General features: G+C 50.2%; 2 protein-coding genes across 2 annotated transcripts; both read right to left on the bottom strand.

Moving 5' to 3' along the window:
• Positions 1-6,206: 6,206 nt before the first annotated feature.
• On the bottom strand, positions 6,207-8,067 carry LOC141738421 (transcription factor SOX-17-like). Its single transcript, XM_074573620.1, has 2 exons — positions 7,743-8,067; positions 6,207-7,478 (listed from the first exon to the last, which is right to left on the bottom strand). Exons 1-2 carry the CDS (start codon positions 8,038-8,040, stop codon positions 6,556-6,558), a joined length of 1,221 nt encoding a protein of 406 aa, XP_074429721.1. The 5' UTR covers positions 8,041-8,067; the 3' UTR covers positions 6,207-6,555.
• A 6,779-nt stretch (positions 8,068-14,846) lies between these two features.
• LOC141738420 (transcription factor SOX-17-like) lies at positions 14,847-17,109 on the bottom strand. Its single transcript, XM_074573619.1, has 2 exons — positions 16,601-17,109; positions 14,847-16,335 (listed from the first exon to the last, which is right to left on the bottom strand). Exons 1-2 carry the CDS (start codon positions 16,896-16,898, stop codon positions 15,407-15,409), a joined length of 1,227 nt encoding a protein of 408 aa, XP_074429720.1. The 5' UTR covers positions 16,899-17,109; the 3' UTR covers positions 14,847-15,406.
• Between the last annotated feature and the right edge of the window lie 4,610 nt (positions 17,110-21,719).

Here is a 21,719-nt window from a genome sequence, read left to right as displayed (position 1 = left end):
CTCTCAGAGCAAAACTGGACTAAACCCAAAACCTAATAATTTTCCCTCGATCAGTGTTACTGGTTTTGTCACCATGGAAAATGTGGAACTACAACCTCAGGTTTCTCATTCAAGGTAAAACGCTGACACAGGATTTTCAAACTGACTGTTTTGCACTTTTTAGCAGTGGTGCTCTGAGCTTGATCTCAATGCAAACTTTTGTTTACATCTTTTACTTTCCATCTTGTCAAGGCTCTCAAGTTTCTAAAGGAAGCGTCTCACTGAGTGACAGGCTGTTTGGAAAGTTGTCTGTCCTGAGATTAAATTCATCTGGACAAAATTTTTGTGAGTTTTGAAAGACAAAGCCTATTTCCCTGTATTTTCCAACCGGAACAGACTGTAAATGACTACAGAACAGACTATACATGACTATATAGGCTTACTTACAGAAATATGCAAACCCACTCAGTACAACAAACCCATCTGGATTGAGGTAGCTATCCCACACACTAATGACACAGAATATAGGTGATGCTACGCTTCCTGGCAAGTAAGGAATGCTTTAGGTGCTGTAATTGGAAATCAGACTCTTCTCACATAGACGAATTGCACCTGTCTCTCTAAGACTCCTTGCAGGATGCTAAGAAAAGGCTGAAGGACTAGATGATCCTTTTCAGGCACTTCAATTTATGGCAACAAAATAACAGCCTTGTTATATTTCACATCTCCTGTGGGAATTTCCAGACTATATATGGGTAGGTATAAAACAGCAGGTTATTCCCTGAGACATTGCCCTGGCATATTCAGGAACAGCAGAATAGATCTCTTTTTTTGCCTCAGCTTTGCATGCATGTTTCTCATTCTACTTTCCAAGAATATTTGTAGTGAAATAACAGAGGAAATTTCAACTGAGAATAGAAGCAATAGTGCTTGTATCCTGACAAATTCTAGCAAGTTTTCCGTGCATTAAATAGCTCTCTACAGGTTTAACCTGTAATTCCAAATCAATGGTGAATTAAGCCCATTCGTTCTAAAACAAGGCCAGGACATTGTGAATCCAGGTTCTTACATCAATATTAGTGAGTATTTTTGTGATATTACAACTTTCAGACATCATAGCCAACTCAAATGTATGAGAAATTCATACATATTGTATTCATCTGATGCCAAATCTGCTTCCTTTTGCTCATGGAAAATACTCACTGTTTTTACTGTTGATTTTAAATGAGCAAAACGATCATATATTGACACTGTGAAAGAATACGCTTGCAATCAAGGCAATATATGTAGTCTAGTTCACAGTAACTCACAGAAGCGACACTTTTCATTAAAATAAAGCGTGAAACAAAATTAAGACTACATAACCTGACTATACCTTAGACTGTTCTCCAGTAAGTAATACTAACCTGTGCATTTGAAAGCAGAATTTGTATTGTATCAATCAATCCAAGTCCATGAATTCACAAATACTGGTTACCTTTCCAGTTAATTTGAACACAACCTTTAGCCACAAAAACATATTCTAATACTCTTTATCTTTGTTCAGCAGGGGACAATTTTTTGTTTCAAACAGGATGTGTGCAGGATAAATTTTGTTTCTAAATGGCAATAACAAGAAGCTTTAAAGTAAATCAGACACCGTAAAGTAATTCCACAATGCCTTGGAAAGAACCCAAGAGTCACTGGTACCTAAATATATTCTCTATGGGTAAATGGAGTGGCCACCCTCAACGTGAACAATAACTATATTCCCCTGATAACTCCACAGAATACTTCATGAAATGAGTTTTCTGTTTGATAAGGAAAAGGATGGAAATTGATTTTCTCTGAACTGCTGCGTATTAAAAATTCAGAAGATGTTAGAATCCTACTTTAAACAGCTACATGGTAAAAATAGATTCTAATGATGAACTTTTTTTCCTAAAACCTTACTGCAGCATTTTTCAATGTCAGGTACATGGAGTTATTTTGTATCACAGTACAGCTATGATATATAAATGAATTATTTAATAATGACAGGAGATATCTGTAACAAAAGAGCTTCAGCAGCTCAAATATTTTTACTTCGCTTGTTACTCTTTCACTACAGGTGAAATACATTCCCACAACAAGTGTTCTGAAATAATCTGAAAACAACTGGAAACAGAAACTTAAAATGCATTTAATATCTCAAATAGCATTTCTACATGTGCATTAAAATGTTATGCATTGTTCCTGGTGCTCTTCTTCATTTTGAGATTCTTTTTACTAAAGGACTCATGAGACCATGATTGTTTCAGTTTTATCTGTGTTGGGTGATATATGCCATAACCTCTGGGTGTTTCAGTTTCTTTTTCTTAAAAAGTTTGAAAATTATGTCATTAATATTCTAAAAGCTGTGGCACTTTCAAATTGTAGAGGCACATAAAAGTTATATTAATGCTTTAATTAAATCTAGGTCAGACACCTTAGAACAACCTTCAGTCTCAAAAAACCCAAAAGAAATAATGAGAGTACGCTACAATATTGTTTTTCAGTTGCAGGGTCTTCCATGGACAGCAAGACACCCAGTGAGAAACCCCCTGTCTCTACACAATCATGTACCCATTTAATTAAATATGTTTTTACATCATTGGGGTAAGTCACAGTGCTTATTCATAATTTTCCTGACAAGAAGTATAAATTAGCCATTATTTAAGACTATGCTGCCATACTTAAATTGGTTTTGCTCCACTAACTATCCTAGGCTTCTCCACTTTATACTGCAATCTGTAATGCAGAATTTAAAATAGGTATATCAATTTAAATTAATGTATTAATCATTACACATACAGCCATAAATGTATTGGTTGCTAAAACACTTAATACATTTCCCTTGCCTGAAAATCCATATTCATTTAAGAAAGACTAAGATTTTCAATAAGTAAATCAATAGCTTTAAGAATATCTGCAAAGGGAACAATATCACTGTCCCTATATTAATATGGAAAATAATCAAAACAATGTGGCCTCTGTACAACTGTTCTAAGGAATAAAATAAAATAAGTAATAAAATCATTTTATATATATAATTTAAATATTTAAGAGCATCCACACCCCCAATTCCCTGCTTACCATCCTAGTGGCCTTGGATGTATGATAACCCTTGACTCACGACAGAAGAAAACATGGTCCCTCTAAGAGTTCCAGAAATGTGCTCTGATAACCCAAGTTCATTGGGACAGCCAGAACCACCAGAGATGGACATGTGTAACACTTACCAGCCCAAAAACTGCTCATGCCGCAGCTCCAGAAAACCAACAGTGAATCAGGGTGAGGAATCATACTTCAGTCTGCACCACCCAGACTTTGACATTAGCATCAGAGTAGGGGCTGCACAGGCAAACCCCAACCACCCAACAAAGAGCCAGGCAGCTGCACAAGGGAAGCGGTTACCCACATACACATAACTGAGAAAGTGCTCGGTGTAGCCTGTGAATATAGGTCAAATTAGATTATCCCTACACAGACCTTCTTGAACATCTTACGCTTGAACCAATACAGATGTTAAATTATGTTCCTGAATCAGTGCCCACCTCTGGTAAATGGCCCAAATGCCTGAGTATTCTATTCAGATAGTGTTGAATGCGGTACAGATGCCTGCAACTAAAGTTCTCAGACTTTCCATTTCAGGAACATGAAGTCAGTTTTCTATAGCTTTAGCGACACATTTGGACAACAAATTTTTCATCCCAGGCAGCTGGCTCTAGCAGAGTACAGAAGTTTCAGCTGAAACCAGTCAAATATTTCTCAAAATAAGACTAGAGAAAATACGTTCTTTCAACTATATTGGATCAATCTTAGGATCCTTTTGCAGTACAGTTTTAATATTTAGCCTGGGATAGGCATTGCCTCAGAGGTGTGACTACCATTGTCCTCTGTGAAAAGCTGCCCAAGTTCTACAGTCAAAACTCTAAAATAGAAACTATGAACTCTAAAAAGCATGAAGAGGGGCACTGGACCATGAAATGTGAAGCAGGAAGGCAGGAGAAACAGCCCATAAAGATGGAGCTACCTCATGGGCTAACAGCAGGCACCAAAAGTGGGAGGAGAGAGAAAAGAAGAGGAAAGATGAGGGGTTGCAACAACATAGGAAAGAGGACATGGTTGGGACAGGAACAGAACCAGGAGATATCAAGGAGCAGGGGTAAGGATAAAGAGAGTGAGGAAACTATGAATAGGAAAGAAAAAGGGGTTTAAAAAAAGCCAAGCAACTAAGGCAAGGGTCCGAATATGGGTAGATTTCAGACAAAGGGAAAAAGTTTGGTATTTTGACAATGGAAAGAGGATATACAAACCAGGTAGGAGTGTTTAGGCTGTTATGGAAAAGGAAAAATGCTAATGTGAGCAACAAAAGGAACATAAACTAGGCAAAGAGTACAGCAGAAGACTGTAGCAAAAGGAAAGGCACAAAAAAAAGACAGAAGCAAATTAACAGTTGTCATGCCAGAAATGGGCATTGAACCAATTATTCCATAGCACCAGCATCATTTTGTTGTCCTGCACTATTACCTCAAAAACCCACTGACAATATTTGTTCCTCAGTCTTCACCTTGTAGCAGTTCAAAATACAGGCTCATATAGCAGAAGATAAATACTGTTATTTGATGAGGCACTCCTCAGTTGCTGCTTCGTTTCATGCAGATGATGGACAACATTCTAGGAAGAAATCAGTATTAGAAGACAGACAGCAAATGAAGAAGGGATCAGCAAGAGGAGAGATCAAATGAGGCAGGAAAATGGTCACCTCAAGGTTAAAGCAATTTAGTGATAGAGCACTGCATCCCATAAATACTACAGTCAAAGTTCTATGTAATAACATATTTCCTTTGAGACTGATTGTATCACACCAGTCTCTCACATTTCACCAAGTAATGAACTTAGGGACGATGTGCAGAAGCATTGAGCTCTACTAACTGCAACTGAAGGCAAGGGGAATTCAACTTGTGAAGGAAAAAGTGCTGTGCTAGAATTACAGAGCGTTTTGGCTTCAGTCCTCATGTAGCATTTCTGTGTAAGATATGGATTAACTGGGAGTTCCATAGAAAATGTGTATATCATTTACAATTAGTACCTATATCATAGCATTACTTAAAGTTAGAGCTGCACTGGTAGCCTTAATTCTGAAAGTTCTTTGTTTAACCTTACTTTGAGATTTCCTAAATTAAGTTTACTTTCCTTCCTTACTTTTCTTTCACTGGACAATTTTTTTTAAGTTTTATAACATCTTTTATCTAGGTACTGTGGCTATAATACTACCATATTATAGAGAAAAATAGGTCTCAGAACACCTGCAATGAATCAATATAAAAAAAAGCAATACAAACAAAATTTATATCACTTCTGAACTGTCATTTGCAAATTAAAATATTTTAAAATCTCTACTACAGTTATTACAGGTTGACCCCAACCAGCATCTTCCAAACAGGAGAGAGACATCAGAACAGTTGTTAGCTTTATGCTTACCTGACAGTGTTAACGATGAGGATAAGATGTAGTTGTACTCTTACATTGGCAGAAATGTCAGAGCAGTACAGCTGAACATGATAAAAAAACCTCCCATTTTAATAGCTAATTGATACTGGCAGTTGAGAACAACTGAGATGAGCATTTCAGCTGCATTGTTTTATCTCCTTACTAACATAAACCTGAACTTCATGCCACAAAATGGTGTTAACCTACGTGAAGGTAGGTGGCAGAAAGGAAAAGAATTTGTACTGATGCTATTCGTGAATCATTTGATTCAAACAGAAATCAGTATGTAAAGCAAAATCATCTTCACAAGTACCCAAAACCAATGGGCTTCCAGGCACACTTTAAAAGTAGTGTCTTAAACCTACCTAGGTTCTTTCGTTATTGAAGCTATAGTTTCTGGGAGAAGGTTTTTCCCAGTGCATTAATGACAATTGCAAATTCCTGTTGGCACTTACAAACCAGAAGTAAACCTGCAAAAAAAACCCAGTTAAGTACAACCACACATTCTGTACTCCAAGAGACAACAGCAGCACAGGTACAGCCATTCAGCTATGTAACAAGAACACAGCCACATGTGGGAACAAACTTCTTTGGTCCTGAAGACCATTTTGGAGCCATTGTCATGGTGAAAGAGAGTGTCACACAGTATCTGCATTCCCCTTTACTGACTGCACCTTAGGGCATGACTGATTTAACTTCAGATTAGTCGCCCTAAAGGGCCATATGGCCAAGAAGGATGACAGAAACAGATGTACATAAATTTATTTGCCTGAAGTACAAAAAAAGAGGATAAATAAAGTATAGTTAAAACAGTTAAAAAAGTCTTCTGGGCAAACAAGTAACAGTGCTGATGTTGCAAAAATAATGGTAATTTTGGGCATGGACATAAAAAGAGATGTTAACACGCTGGCACAACACTCGAAAAACAGTTTGAACCATGCTTTTAATCTGCACGATAGTAGAATATTTCCGCCCAGACGGGGTTTGTAAAACTCTCACACGAGAAGATTCAAATAAATTACATAAATAGGAGCGGGGCCGGGCGCCCCCCCGCCAGTCCGTGGCGTGCCCCGAGCCAGTCCCTCACACGTCGGGGTAGCCGCAGTAGTAGACGGCCGTGCTGGCGTCCGACACGGCCGAGGAGATGGGCCCCGCGCCCTCGGGCGCCGCCAGCCCGGACGCCTCGTGGCCCGCGAAGGGCAGCCCCAGCTCGGGCTTGCAGGCGAAGCGCAGGTACTGCTCGAACTCGGTGCGGTCCACCTCGCCCAGCAGCTCCTCCTGCGGCAAGTGCTCCAGCTGCTCCCGGCACGGCGCCGCCTCGGGCGGCGGCGACGGCTGCCCCACCGCCCCCGGCGGCAGCGGCGGCGGCCCGCGCCCCGGGCCCGGCGGCTGGCACGCCTGACCGTAGTAGGCGTGCAGCGGCGCCGGGCAGCCCAGCAGACCCTGCAGCGACCCGCCCGGGACCAGCGCCTCGCCGGGCGGCAGGTGCCGCCGCAGCGCCGCGCCCGCCGGGCTCTCGGACGCCGCCGCCGCCGCCGCCGGCGGGTACTCGGCCGCCGGGTGCGGGGCGTAGCCGTAGGGCACCAGCGAGCACTCCTCCTGCAGCCCCGCCGCGAAGAACGGCGCCTCGCTCTCCGCCGCGTCCAGCGGCGACGGGTCCGGCGTCGGCAGGCTGTAGCCGTCGAACCCGGCGCCCAGCGGCGGACAGTCCCGGTAGTGGCCCGCGCCCGCCGCCGCGTAGCCCTGCTCCGCGTAGGGCAGGCCCAGGCCCTCCACGCACATCCTGCCGCCGCCGCCGGCCTCGCTGCCCAGCCCGGGCCCCGCCGCCTCCGCCAGGCCGTGCTGCAGGAAGCCGCTCTCCACCCGCTTCAGGCGCTTCACCTGCTTCCGCCGCCGCGGCCGGTACTTGTAGTTGGGGTGGTCCTGCATGTGCTGCACCCGCAGCCGCTCCGCCTCCTCCACGAACGGACGCTTCTCCGACAGCGACAGCGCCTTCCACGATTTACCTGCGCACAACGGCACCGTCACACCGCACGCCCATCGACAGCGCCCGGCCCCGACGGCGCCGCTGCCTCCTCCCGCACACCGGATCCCGACACCCGGCCGGCCGCCGGCTCCTCGCCCCTGCACCCGCCCGACGGCATCCCCGTCCCGCCCACCCCCGGGTGCCCCCGACCCCCGCCCGCAGCCCGGACCCGCCGGCCGAGACACGGGGACACTCCGCCCGCCTGGACCCCCCGCCCGCCGGGACCCCCCCCGCCCGCGCTCACCCAGCATCTTGCTGAGCTCGGCGTTGTGCAGGTCCGGGTTCTGCTGCGCCAGCCGCTTGCGCTCGTCCTTCGCCCACACCATGAAGGCGTTCATGGGCCTCCGGATCCGCGCCTCGCTCTTGCTCCGGCCGCCCGCCGCCCCCGACGGCGCCGCCTCGCCCTTCGCCTTCGCCTCGCCCAGCGGGCTCAGCGACTCTGCCCAGGGGCAGGGACCCACGGCCGGCATCATGATGGGCAGCGAGCACCGCCCCTGCGCCTGGTCGTCGCTGCTGGCATAGCCCGCATCGGGGCTGCTCATCTCGGGACGCTCCGGCGGGACGGGCTCGACGCTCGAACCGCGCTCGCTGCTGCCGCCGCCCGGCCCTATTTGAGCTGCGGCGCGGCCAATAGGGCCGCGGGGGCGGGCGCGGCGCCGGACGGCAGCGGCGGCGGCTCCCGCTGGGGCGCGGGGCGGCCCCGGGGCTCCGCCCGGCCCGGCCCGGCCCGGCCCGACCCGGCACCTGAGAAGGTTGCCGGGCCCGGTGCAGCTCCCGCGGCCCAGCCACAACCGGCTGTCCTGCGGTGGCGACGCGGAGATGCTGCGGTGCATCCGCGCTCCCGGCTGTCGCGGCTGTCACCGTGGCTGCTCCGTGGGGCCCTCTCCTGCCTTTCTCCCTGGGCTTTGCCTCTTTGGCAAATTGGTTTCATTAAACCACGTCGCGTTCAAAATTAAGCCGACCCTCGGAAGCTCATCAGAGTATTTAGAAAGGCTGTGAAGAAAATACTGGGGTTTTTTTCCTAAAAAGGTCTTTTTGGGTTATTTTGCGAATTACTTTTATTACTCTCCGACTGCCATCATTGCAAGAGTGGTCCTGATAAATGGCATATGCTCATCAGCTGTAAGAATCTTTCCATTTTAAGCTTTCTGGTATTTAATCGTATTTTCAATCGTACCAATGATCCTATTTTTCATTGCGTACCGCGGAAGGTATTTTGTCAGTGCCATACTTCATGCAGGGTGGATGCATAACAAGTTTGCCCGTAAACGAGCAGCCGAGCGATCTGCAACCTTGGCATGACCTGGGATGTATTTGTTGGACCATTTTGTTACCCAGCGTAACTCTACAAGCTGAAAACATCCCTGAAATTACAGCTTCTTATTTAAATAAAGGGCTGTGCAGTTATCGGAGGCGGGATGGAGGGCGGGAACCTGACTAAATCGAGGCCTCATTAATTAAGTTTGCCGGCCGTTAAGGATAACGCCTTTTTTTTTTTTTTTTCCCTTCCAATAAGCCGCGTTTTCCCGTGTTCCAGCCTCTCTGGAGGTGCGGTGACCCCTGGGAAGGGAGGGGCGGCGGGAGCACCCCCGGCAGCTCCCTGCCCTCGGGAAATCCCCTGTCCTCTCTCCACCGACCGACACAGGAATTATTTAAGGCTTCTTGCAATTTCTACCCGGTACCTCTGTGTTCGTGCTTCGCTTGAAGTCGAGACTAAATAATTTTATGTTAGCTCTTAACAAAGAACGGCGCTGACGTGAGTTATTTAGCCCTTCGTCTTCCACATGAAGTATGGAACTGGGAACCGGGAGAAGCGAATATAAATGCCCGCAGGCTGGGAAGGGGCCGGGGGGCGGAATACATACTCGAGAAACGATCAAGCGGCCACTTAATGTTAATAAAGATAATGTTGTCAACTTAAGTCTGACAGAAATCCCTTCGGACAGAAATTAGCTGAATATGTTTATATTAAACCCCCTTAAATTACAGGAAAGAATAGTTTCTCCGCTCCAGTTTTTAACAAACACACACATAAAAATTATCACTTGTATTCTTTAGATACGTACTTAAAATTTCCCTAGTATAGAAGCATGCAGTCTCCGCGTTCCCTGCTATAGTTGGGAGTCGAATTTTAGGCTTTGACATCCTCAATTTGACATCCTCAAGGACAGCGGCAGGGGACACAGGACCTGCCTTGTAACTCCGCCTCGCTTTTAGTGGGCTGCTTTCGAGCCCGGAGCCGCACGGCTGCCCGTCCTCTGATTTCACCCCTTCGTGCCCGCCCCGGCACCTGCCGTTCGCGCCGTTTGGCAGCGGGACAGAGCGGCCACCGCGAGCTTTGCCGCCAGGAGGCCGCCGGGCGAGCGCTGGCGGCGGCGGGTCGCCCCATGGATCCTTCTCTACCAGCCCGGGTAGCTCAGGAACTGGCGCCCGCTCTCCCTGTCTGGAGCGTGCTGGGGCGATGGATGCCGAGTATTTAGGCAGGAGACACGCAGCCTCTCGGGAACACGCTGCAGGTTTTCTTCGGCAGACACGGAATGGATCGGACGGGTCAAATCGTAGCTCTGCGGGTCACAGCACCGTCCGGCCAGCTGGGGTCACGTCACGCAATTTATTCATGACACGTAAAAACTTGACAGCATGAGGTTATAAGGCCTGTCCCATAAAGCGGCTTTACAGATCATCATCGCCAGCAGCAGCTCCCCCGAGTACGAATGATTTCCGAGCGCCGAAAATAAAGATTCGGCAACGTAAAGAAAGGACATTAGGAGAGGCGGCAAATAAATCACATACTCCTCAAAATAAATGTGGCTTTGAAACGAGGTTCAGGAGTAATATGTTGTAAACGTGTAATCCCACCCGGTTTTCAGCCTTGGGGCTCCACAAGCGCCTGTGGGACACGGCTATCCGGAGTGAGAACAGATCATCCGTGTCGACAGCAGCGGGGTCCGGATGGCTCCACACCGCTCTTTGAGCAGGGGGAGGAAACAAGTAATTTACCCTTTTCCTACACGAGTGCCAACGCCTTCATAACCTCTCGTTTTACAGGGTAGAAACTGCTTATTCCCGCTGACGTCCATTTCTTCTTTTTTTTTTTTTCTTTATAAAGTGCGGGCTTTGGGGTGTTTTTCCAGCCCAATGAATGAAACGGAAGACAGATTCAGCAGCATCCAAACTGGAGAGAGGTCATTCAGCTGCCACAAGAGGTGCAAGGAGAATGACATAGCTGCTCTTGCTCCGGGCCAGGATCCACATCTTAGTTGAAACCTCTTTATGCCACAGACCTCCTATGATCTCCTGAGTAAATCACTCAGGGTGCAAATACATACAGTTACAGTATCAAAAAGTAGCAGTCTGCGAGAAGCCTTGACTGGCCAGTGCACCAAGTCAGATGCAGAGATGGTTCCCGTATTTAAGAGCCTCTGTTCCAACACACTGAAGGTGAAAGAAACTGTCCCCTTTTTGTAGACGGTGAACCGAAGCAGGGCAATTGCGCTCTGATCTTGCAGGCTTTTAATTAGTCAACACAATAATTGTCTGTTTAACCTTAAGCATGCGTGAGTATGTAAGTACCGGAATTTACAGACCCGTCTATAACACAAGCTACTCGGTGCAGCAAGACAGACATAATTAGCCACTGCCAGGCCCTGATGCAACGCTGACATCTAAGTAAAGGATCAGAGGAGATGTGAGGAGGTCTAGTGGGACTAGGGTCTGGTTCCAACCCCCCCATGGCAGGGGTGTTGGAACTAGGTGATCTTTAAGGACCCTTCCAACATAAACCATCCTGTGATTCTATATTTGTACTGCTTGTCTGTCGTATTTGAATCGTTAGGCAACTGCCACCGAATTTGGCAGCGGGTCTCAAGGGCAAGCAGAGCCCGGAGGACCGCGGGGGGCTCGCAGCGGTGCGGCCCCGGCCCCGCAGCCGGCTCTCACCACGGGCTGCGAAGAGCGGGCCACGCCGAGCTGCAGGCGGAGCCGCGGCGGGACACGGGCGGGGGGTCCCGGGAGGGGGAGGACGGTAACTCGACGGTTGTTGTAACGCCGGGGACCCTACACAAGCCTCCTCCGTCCCCTTCCGCTCCCCCCGCCCCCCCCCGGCCGCTTCGGCACCGTGCTGGTTTCATTTAGGCTTGTCACAGGTTGCAAACGACCTGTCGCTGTCGCCCACGCTAGGTGTCCCGGTGCTGTTTGCACCGGTGCCGTTACCCGCTCCTGTGTGGCTGGCTGTGGTTTTCAGCACGCCCTCCCCGCGTGGGCATGCTAAAGGCAGGATTTTTGTATGTCTTTCACAGGCAACGTAACGAGTTGGGGAGACAGGGAAGGCATTTATTTCAAAACAAGAGTAGGGTCGCCACATAAATAGATAAAACTTGTCTATGAGGAGAAACCCTGCAGCAGTATTGCTGCGAATGTCTTCTATGGATTACTCTCTGATTTGAAAAGTGTACAGCTACCGGAAACGGACAGAAACCTGCTAAGTTAAGTTTGTTTTTTCAGAGCACAAGACCACTGCTCCTGACATTTCCGGTCCCAGTTACCTTCCACTAGCAAGTGTAGTTTTATTCTTGCCTCCTGAATTTTCCCCACCACCTGCCCTGTGTAGATGAACCTCAAGCTGGTTTTCATTTAGCACCTTTGTCTGAAATCTCTTTCTCTCAGACTAGGCCTACTTACTTTTCTACCGATTTGCGTAATTGGTAAGGAACAGATAGCACACACACTGTCCGGAAAAAAAAAAATTAAAACAAACCAACCGAAAACCAGACCACATGTCTTCTGATTGCAGTGTGACACCCGCATAAGGAGCTTGGCTGTGTTAGGAAAAATCAAGATCCGACTAGGGACCTGTTGAAACACAATGAATTGCTAAGAGAGGGACAAAAAAAGAAGAGCTGAATACCTTTTGGGCCCAAGTGGCCTAAGTGAGCTGCAGAGAGCACTCAACGCCCCTGTGGGAAGGGGCCTGAAGGCGCTGCCCTGCTAAAGCCGTTTTTTAACTGGGGAGCAGCTGTTCTGGCAAGATCAGAGGCATGTAAAGATGTCACCCTGTCTTCTTGGTGAAACGAGGAGCAAACCTAAGGGAAGAGCATTCGCAGTTTCCAGGGACTGAATTGCCCTGGCTTCAGTGCTGGGAAGAGGGTAGCAGTGGCAGACCCCAGCTCTGCGTGAAGAGAGTGGCAAAGTGACACGGCCATGGATCACCTTGGGCTGTGGCACATGCAGCCTCCTGAGGCAGGTAGCGACCGCCTGACTGCCAGAACCGTGCCATGGAAAATACTTGCCAAAGATTATTAATCAGTCCTTCTTTTAATACCCAATTGTCATGGGCATTCATGGAACATGAGAAAGGTTTACCGTTTTCAAAAGGCCTACAGGACAGATTTAGTTGTAGATCATTTATAATTGGAAAGTCAAGACATGCTTTATGGAAAATAGGGCTTGGATGGAGCTTCAGAAAATTTTCCTCCAACTATATTGGCAGTGCATAAACCTGCCACATTTTAGACATGTTAAAGAAGGTTCAGATCTTCTCCCAGGAAGGGAGGAGGGGAAAGAAACTACATATCTGGATACACACAGGAAATAATGCTCCTTAGATTTGAGTCTGCAAAAGCTCTATGCAAAGAGTTGTTGTAAGACCTGCTTATACACCATCATCACCCACTATTTGTCACCCAAGACCATTATGCTGGCCAACCCTTATTCCAAAATCTATACATTTATTTATTGTAAATCACTTCCAGTATTATTACAGAAATTAAGTAGGTTTTCAACCTCCATCATGAATCCACTTACAGTTTCAAGTTCACTTCAGCTTTCAACTGTTTGACAAGTTGGGGTGAAGGAGAGATGAGGAGACCAAAACCTGCACCTAATTGAAAAATCACAAGAAATGGTGGCCAAACTTATCAAAAGTATAATAATGATTTATTTCCAAAAACAATGAAAAGGGTTTTCCTCCAGAAAGCTGTGAACCTGTGCGAGAAGGGCAAATTAATTCAATTTAATCCTGTAGGTTGAAGCTGTATAATAAAAGGAAAACTCAACCAATACAAAACCATAATTTCACATGCATATTTCTTTACTGGGTTTACATGTCTATGCTAAGGAACACGTTATAACTTTTTTTCCAAATTAAAGTATCAAGAAGACATCTAATGTCCTTGTCCTGAGGTACCACCTCATTCAGGAATACATAGCTTTTCTCATGTACATGTGGAAGAGGAGTGGAGAGAGTGTCAGGGTGAGTATTTTAGACATACCTTAGAGATTTGAAGACTGCTTGAAAAGTAAAATGGGAAGATTAAGAAACTGCAGGGTAGACTATTTTAGAGAATACTAAGGGTTTGAACGCATTTTAATGCAAGACTCACTAATAGTATGCAATTACATATTCAATTTCTGCCAATGAGGCTACGGTCGAAGCTCAGTGACCCAGCTTACATCTGGGTCTGTGTACACTATTTTATCTTTCACCGGTACAAACATAAGCCTCTTTAAATGTAATTTGAAAATGCACCCAATTTAATTTCCCGTCTTCGTGGAAGACAGGTTAATCAGTGGGCACGTCTGACACTTCGGCCCCGGTTCCCTCCTCCTCAGGGCTCAGTTCCACAGCTTTATCTTAGGAAGCAAACGACCCAGATGACTATTCCCCCCTCCCCGCGATTTAAGTAATAAACATAATGAATTTATCAGTCCCACCCCACAGCTGGACTCAGTCCTACCATCTAAACGAAAACGCCTTTTTTTCCACGGAAGCTTAACTGCAGGGCGCATATTTGTCAATCACAAAGATATTTCTGTCTATAGCCGCGATTACGTGGCACAAGGAGTCTCTTTAGGAAAGAAAAGGGAAGATTCTTTGACGTATGGTTGAAGGTGCCGCCGTGGTTGGGTGCTCGAGCGGGCTGCTCCTGGCCGCTCCGCCCCCCCCCCCCCCCATTCCCCCTTCAGAGGCTCGTGTCGAAATTTTTCACCTACTTTGAACCCTGATTTACTGCTCCCGTTCTCCGCAGCGCAGATCTGGTACCCCCCGCGGCCACCGCCTTCCCCGGCGCAGCAAGGGCAGCTACTGGGACACGAAAGACATTCTCTACGTGGAGGTGCTTTAACCAGCGCTGATCCGGACATTTCAGCAAGGTGCTATTCGTAATGACATCCAGTGTGCCCACGATTACGTTAAAAACAGACCCAAACCCCAACCTACTTCAGTAAGAGCTTTCTTATAGTCGTTTTACACCTCAAACATAAAATACGTCGCATCATTTTTTTTATTCAGCCATAGTAATTAACCGTCTAAGAAACCTCCAATAGACTTGTTTGTTTTCAAATAATTAAATAAAAGCGTGGAGTAGACGGTTTTTGAATGCTTAAAGTCTTGTTTATAATTTGAGCAAGAGAGACGGAAGAAGACTGTATCTATAGGAAGGGCGACACGACCTAATGCTTAGTGCAATGGACATTAGTTAAAGTAGTTTTAAAAGCAGTAATAATCGATTACAAAGGACGATAATATCTCTTTGACGAGATATCAGTGACCATTTTTATTATTTTCCCTTTATTTGTAAAAGTGCAAAATTATCCTGTACAAATCCAACATATAAAAACCAGCACTCTGTACAACATTACAAAAGCATATGGATCTCTAACAAGATCTCAGAAATTGTATCCCACGTGTGTAACTAGTATGATGATTCCACAGCAGGAACAGTTTTACACGTCACTGTCGGACAGCGATGGTAAGACCCGCACCACCTGGACAGCGAGAGGCGCGTCGCTTTTTAAACCTCGAGCAGGTCCCGGATACCCTGTCAGTTCTCAAGATTCAAATAAATTACATAAATAGGAGCGGGGCCGGGCGCCCCCCCGCCAGTCCGTGGCGTGCCCCGAGCCAGTCCCTCACACGTCGGGGTAGCCGCAGTAGTAGACGGCCGTGCTGGCGTCCGACACGGCCGAGGAGATGGGCCCCGCGCCCTCGGGCGCCGCCAGCCCGGACGCCTCGTGGCCCGCGAAGGGCAGCCCCAGCTCGGGCTTGCAGGCGAAGCGCAGGTACTGCTCGAACTCGGTGCGGTCCACCTCGCCCAGCAGCTCCTCCTGCGGCAAGTGCTCCAGCTGCTCCCGGCACGGCGCCGCCTCGGGCGGCGGCGACGGCTGCCCCACCGCCCCCGGCGGCAGCGGCGGCGGCCCGCGCCCCGGGCCCGGCGGCTGGCACGCCTGACCGTAGTAGGCGTGCAGCGGCGCCGGGCAGCCCAGCAGACCCTGCAGCGACCCGCCCGGGACCAGCGCCTCGCCGGGCGGCAGGTGCCGCCGCAGCGCCGCGCCCGCCGGGCTCTCGGACGCCGCCGCCGCCGCCGCCGGCGGGTACTCGGCCGCCGGGTGCGGGGCGTAGCCGTAGGGCACCAGCGAGCACTCCTCCTGCAGCCCCGCCGCGAAGAACGGCGCCTCGCTCTCCGCCGCGTCCAGCGGCGACGGGTCCGGCGTCGGCAGGCTGTAGCCGTCGAACCCGGCGCCCAGCGGCGGACAGTCCCGGTAGTGGCCCGCGCCCGCCGCCGCGTAGCCCTGCTCCGCGTAGGGCAGGCCCAGGCCCTCCACGCACATCCTGCCGCCGCCGCCGCCGCCGGCCTCGCTGCCCAGCCCGGGCCCCGCCGCCTCCGCCAGGCCGTGCTGCAGGAAGCCGCTCTCCACCCGCTTCAGGCGCTTCACCTGCTTCCGCCGCCGCGGCCGGTACTTGTAGTTGGGGTGGTCCTGCATGTGCTGCACCCGCAGCCGCTCCGCCTCCTCCACGAACGGACGCTTCTCCGACAGCGACAGCGCCTTCCACGATTTACCTGCGCACAACGGCACCGTCACACCGCACGCCCATCGACAGCGCCCGGCCCCGACGGCGCCGCTGCCTCCTCCCGCACACCGGATCCCGACACCCGGCCGGCCGCCGGCTCCTCGCCCCTGCACCCGCCCGACGGCATCCCCGTCCCGCCCACCCCCGGGTGCCCCCGACCCCCGCCCGCAGCCCGGACTCGCCGGCCGAGACACGGGGACACTCCGCCCGCCGGGACCCCCCCCGCCCGCCGGGACCCCCCCGCCCGCGCTCACCCAGCATCTTGCTGAGCTCGGCGTTGTGCAGGTCCGGGTTCTGCTGCGCCAGCCGCTTGCGCTCGTCCTTCGCCCACACCATGAAGGCGTTCATGGGCCTCCGGATCCGCGCCTCGCTCTTGCTCCGGCCGCCCGCCGCCCCCGACGGCGCCGCCTCGCCCTTCGCCTTCGCCTCGCCCAGCGGGCTCAGCGACTCTGCCCAGGGGCAGGGACCCACGGCCGGCATCATGATGGGCAGCGAGCACCGCCCCTGCGCCTGGTCGTCGCTGCTGGCATAGCCCGCATCGGGGCTGCTCATCTCGGGACCCTCCGGCGGGACGGGCTCGACGCTCGGACCGCGCTCGCTGCTGCCGCCCGCCGCCGCCGCCCGGCCCTATTTGAGCTGCGGCGCGGCCAATAGGGCCGCGGGGGCGGGCGCGGCGCCGGACGGCAGCGGCGGCGGCTCCCGCTGGGGCGCGGGGCGGCCCCGGGGCTCCGCCCGGCCCGGCCCGACCCGGCACCTGAGCAGGTTGCCGGGCCCGGTGCAGCTCCCGCGGCCCAGCCACAACCGGCTGTCCTGCGGTGGCGACGCGGAGATGCTGCGGTGCATCCGCGCTCCCGGCTGTCGCGGCTGTCACCGTGGCTGCTCCGTGGGGCCCTCTCCTGCCTTTCTCCCTGGGCTTTGCCTCTTTGGCAAATTGGTTTCATTAAACCACGTCGCGTTCAAAATTAAGCCGACCCTCGGAAGCTCATCAGAGTATTTAGAAAGGCTGTGAAGAAAATACTGGGGTTTTTTTCCTAAAAAGGTCTTTTTGGGTTATTTTGCGAATTACTTTTATTACTCTCCGACTGCCATCATTGCAAGAGTGGTCCTGATAAATGGCATATGCTCATCAGCTGTAAGAATATTTCCATTTTAAGCTTTCTGGTATTTAATCGCATTTTCAATCGTACCAATGATCCTATTTTTCATTGCGTACCGCGGAAGGTATTTTGTCAGTGCCATATTTCATGCAGGGTGGATGCATAACAAGTTTGCCCGTAAACGAGCAGCCGAGCGATCTGCAACCTTGGCATGACCTGGGATGTATTTGTTGGACCATTTTGTTACCCAGCGTAACTCTACAAGCTGAAAACATCCCTGAAATTACAGCTTCTTATTTAAATAAAGGGCTGTGCAGTTATCGGAGGCGGGATGGAGGGCGGGAACCTGACTAAATCGAGGCCTCATTAATTAAGTTTGCCGGCGGTTAAGGATAACGCCTTTTTTTTTTTTTTTCCCTTCCAATAAGCCGCGTTTTCCCGTGTTCCAGCCTCTCTGGAGGTGCGGTGACCCCTGGGAAGGGAGGGGCGGCGGGAGCACCCCCGGCAGCTCCCTGCCCTCGGGAAATCCCCTGTCCTCTCTCCACCGACCGACACAGGAATTATTTAAGGCTTCTTGCAATTTCTACCCGGTACCTCTGTGTTCGTGCTTCGCTTGAAGTCGAGACTAAATAATTTTATGTTAGCTCTTAACAAAGAACGGCGCTGACGTGAGTTATTTAGCCCTTCGTCTTCCACATGAAGTATGGAACTGGGAACCGGGAGAAGCGAATATAAATGCCCGCAGGCTGGGAAGGGGCCGGGGGGCGGAATACATACTCGAGAAACGATCAAGCGGCCACTTAATGTTAATAAAGATAATGTTGTCAACTTAAGTCTGACAGAAATCCCTTCGGACAGAAATTAGCTGAATATGTTTATATTAAACCCCCTTAAATTACAGGAAAGAATAGTTTCTCCGCTCCAGTTTTTAACAAACACACACATAAAAATTATCACTTGTATTCTTTAGATACGTACTTAAAATTTCCCTAGTATAGAAGCATGCAGTCTCCGCGTTCCCTGCTATAGTTGGGAGTCGAATTTTAGGCTTTGACATCCTCAATTTGACATCCTCAAGGACAGCGGCAGGGGACACAGGACCTGCCTTGTAACTCCGCCTCGCTTTTAGTGGGCTGCTTTCGAGCCCGGAGCCGCACGGCTGCCCGTCCTCTGATTTCACCCCTTCGTGCCCGCCCCGGCACCTGCCGTTCGCGCCGTTTGGCAGCGGGACAGAGCGGCCACCGCGGGCTTTGCCGCCAGGAGGCCGCCGGGCGAGCGCTGGCGGCGGCGGGTCGCCCCATGGATCCTTCTCTACCAGCCCGGGTAGCTCAGGAACTGGCGCCCGCTCTCCCTGTCTGGAGCGTGCTGGGGCGATGGATGCCGAGTATTTAGGCAGGAGACATGCAGCCTCTCGGGAACACGCTGCAGGTTTTCTTCGGCAGACACGAAATGGATCGGACGGGTCAAATCGTAGCTCTGCGGGTCACAGCACCGTCCGGCCAGCTGGGGTCACGTCACGCAATTTATTCACGACACGTAAAAACTTGACAGCATGAGGTTATAAGGCCTGTCCCATAAAGCGGCTTTACAGATCATCATCGCCAGCAGCAGCTCCCCCGAGTACGAATGATTTCCGAGCGCCGAAAATAAAGATTCGGCAACGTAAAGAAAGGACATTAGGAGAGGCGGCAAATAAATCACATACTCCTCAAAATAAATGTGGCTTTGAAACGAGGTTCAGGAGTAATATGTTGTAAACGTGTAATCCCACCCGGTTTTCAGCCTTGGGGCTCCACAAGCGCCTGTGGGACACGGCTATCCGGAGTGAGAACAGATCATCCGTGTCGACAGCAGCGGGGTCCGGATGGCTCCGCACCGCTCTTTGAGCAGGGGGAGGAAACAAGTAATTTACCCTTTTCCTACACGAGTGCCAACGCCTTCATAACCTCTCGTTTTACAGGGTAGAAACTGCTTATTCCCGCTGACGTCCATTTCTTCTTTTTTTTTTTTTTCTTTATAAAGTGCGGGCTTTGGGGTGTTTTTCCAGCCCAATGAATGAAACGGAAGACAGATTCAGCAGCATCCAAACTGGAGAGAAGTCATTCAGCTGCCACGAGAGGTGCAAGGAGAATGACATAGCTGCTCTTGCTCCGGGCCAGGATCCACATCTTAGTTGAAACCTCTTTATGCCACAGACCTCCTATGATCTCCTGAGTAAATCACTCAGGGTGCAAATACATACAGTTACAGTATCAAAAAGTAGCAGTCTGCGAGAAGCCTTGACTGGCCAGTGCACCAAGTCAGATACAGAGATGGTTCCCGTATTTAAGAGCCTCTGTTCCAACACACTGAAGGTGAAAGAAACTGTCCCCTTTTTGCAGACGGTGAACCGAAGCAGGGCAATTGCGCTCTGATCTTGCAGGCTTTTAATTAGTCAACACAATAATTGTCTGTTTAACCTTAAGCATGCGTGAGTATGTAAGTACCGGAATTTACAGACCCGTCTATAACACAAGCTACTCGGTGCAGCAAGACAGACATAATTAGCCACTGCCAGGCCCTGATGCAACGCTGACATCTAAGTAAAGGATCAGAGGAGATGTGAGGAGGTCTAGTGGGACTAGGGTCTGGTTCCAACCCCCCCATGGCAGGGGTGTTGGAACTAGGTGATCTTTAAGGACCCTTCCAACATAAACCATCCTGTGATTCTATATTTGTACTGCTTGTCTGTCGTATTTGAATCGTTAGGCAACTGCCACCGAATTTGGCAGCGGGTCTCAAGGGCAAGCAGAGCCCGGAGGACCACGGGGGGCTCGCAGCGGTGCGGCCCCGGCCCCGCAGCCGGCTCTCACCACGGGCTGCGAAGAGCGGGCCACGCCGAGCTGCAGGCGGAGCCGCGGCGGGACACGGGCGGGGGGTCCCGGGAGGGGGAGGACGGTAACTCGACGGTTGTTGTAACGCCGGGGACCCTACACAAGCCTCCTCCGTCCCCTTCCGCTCCGCGCCCCCCCCCCGGCCGCTTCGGCACCGTGCTGGTTTCATTTAGGCTTGTCACAGGTTGCAAACGACCTGTCGCTGTCGCCCACGCTAGGTGTCCCGGTGCTGTTTGCACCGGTGCCGTTACCCGCTCCTGTGTGGCTGGCTGTGGTTTTCAGCACGCCCTCCCCGCGTGGGCATGCTAAAGGCAGGATTTTTGTATGTCTTTCACAGGCAACGTAACGAGTTGGGGAGACAGGGAAGGCATTTATTTCAAAACAAGAGTAGGGTCGCCACATAAATAGATAAAACTTGTCTATGAGGAGAAACCCTGCAGCAGTATTGCTGCGAATGTCTTCTATGGATTACTCTCTGATTTGAAAAGTGTACAGCTACCGGAAACGGACAGAAACCTGCTAAGTTAAGTTTGTTTTTTCAGAGCACAAGACCACTGCTCCTGACATTTCCGGTCCCAGTTACCTTCCACTAGCAAGTGTAGTTTTATTCTTGCCTCCTGAATTTTCCCCACCACCTGCCCTGTGTAGATGAACCTCAAGCTGGTTTTCATTTAGCACCTTTGTCTGAAATCTCTTTCTCTCAGACTAGGCCTACTTACTTTTCTACCGATTTACGTAATTGGTAAGGAACAGATAGCACACACACTGTCCGGAAAAAAAAAAAATTAAAACAAACCAACCGAAAACCAGACCACATGTCTTCTGATTGCAGTGTGACACCCGCATAAGGAGCTTGGCTGTGTTAGGAAAAATCAAGATCCGACTAGGGACCTGTTGAAACACAATGAATTGCTAAGAGAGGGACAAAAAAAGAAGAGCTGAATACCTTTTGGGCCCAAGTGGCCTAAGTGAGCTGCAGAGAGCACTCAACGCCCCTGTGGGAAGGGGCCTGAAGGCGCTGCCCTGCTAAAGCCGTTTTTTAACTGGGGAGCAGCTGTTCTGGCAAGATCAGAGGCATGTAAAGATGTCACCCTGTCTTCTTGGTGAAACGAGGAGCAAACCTAAGGGAAGAGCATTCGCAGTTTCCAGGGACTGAATTGCCCTGGCTTCAGTGCTGGGAAGAGGGTAGCAGTGGCAGACCCCAGCTCTGCGTGAAGAGAGTGGCAAAGTGACACGGCCATGGATCACCTTGGGCTGTGGCACACGCAGCCTCCTGAGGCAGGTAGCGACCGCCTGACTGCCAGAACCGTGCCATGGAAAATACTTGCCAAAGATTATTAATCAGTCCTTCTTTTAATACCCAATTGTCATGGGCATTCATGGAACATGAGAAAGGTTTACCG

The sequence above is a fragment of the Larus michahellis genome, chromosome 2 (assembly GCF_964199755.1).
Source record: "Larus michahellis chromosome 2, bLarMic1.1, whole genome shotgun sequence".
Taxonomy (NCBI): Eukaryota; Metazoa; Chordata; class Aves; order Charadriiformes; family Laridae; genus Larus; species Larus michahellis.
This window is presented reverse-complemented; position numbering and strand designations above follow the sequence as displayed.

Bases quoted from the DNA above. Each gene is read 5' to 3' on its own strand.
- LOC141738421 (XM_074573620.1), bottom strand. From the start codon at position 8,040: ATGAGCAGCCCCGATGCGGGCTATGCCAGCAGCGACGACCAGGCGCAG. The intron at 7,479-7,742 runs GTGAGCGCGGGC...CGTTGTGCGCAG, and splicing joins CGAGCTCAGCAAGATGCTGG to GTAAATCGTGGAAGGCGCTG.
- LOC141738420 (XM_074573619.1), bottom strand. From the start codon at position 16,898: ATGAGCAGCCCCGATGCGGGCTATGCCAGCAGCGACGACCAGGCGCAG. The intron at 16,336-16,600 runs GTGAGCGCGGGC...CGTTGTGCGCAG, and splicing joins CGAGCTCAGCAAGATGCTGG to GTAAATCGTGGAAGGCGCTG.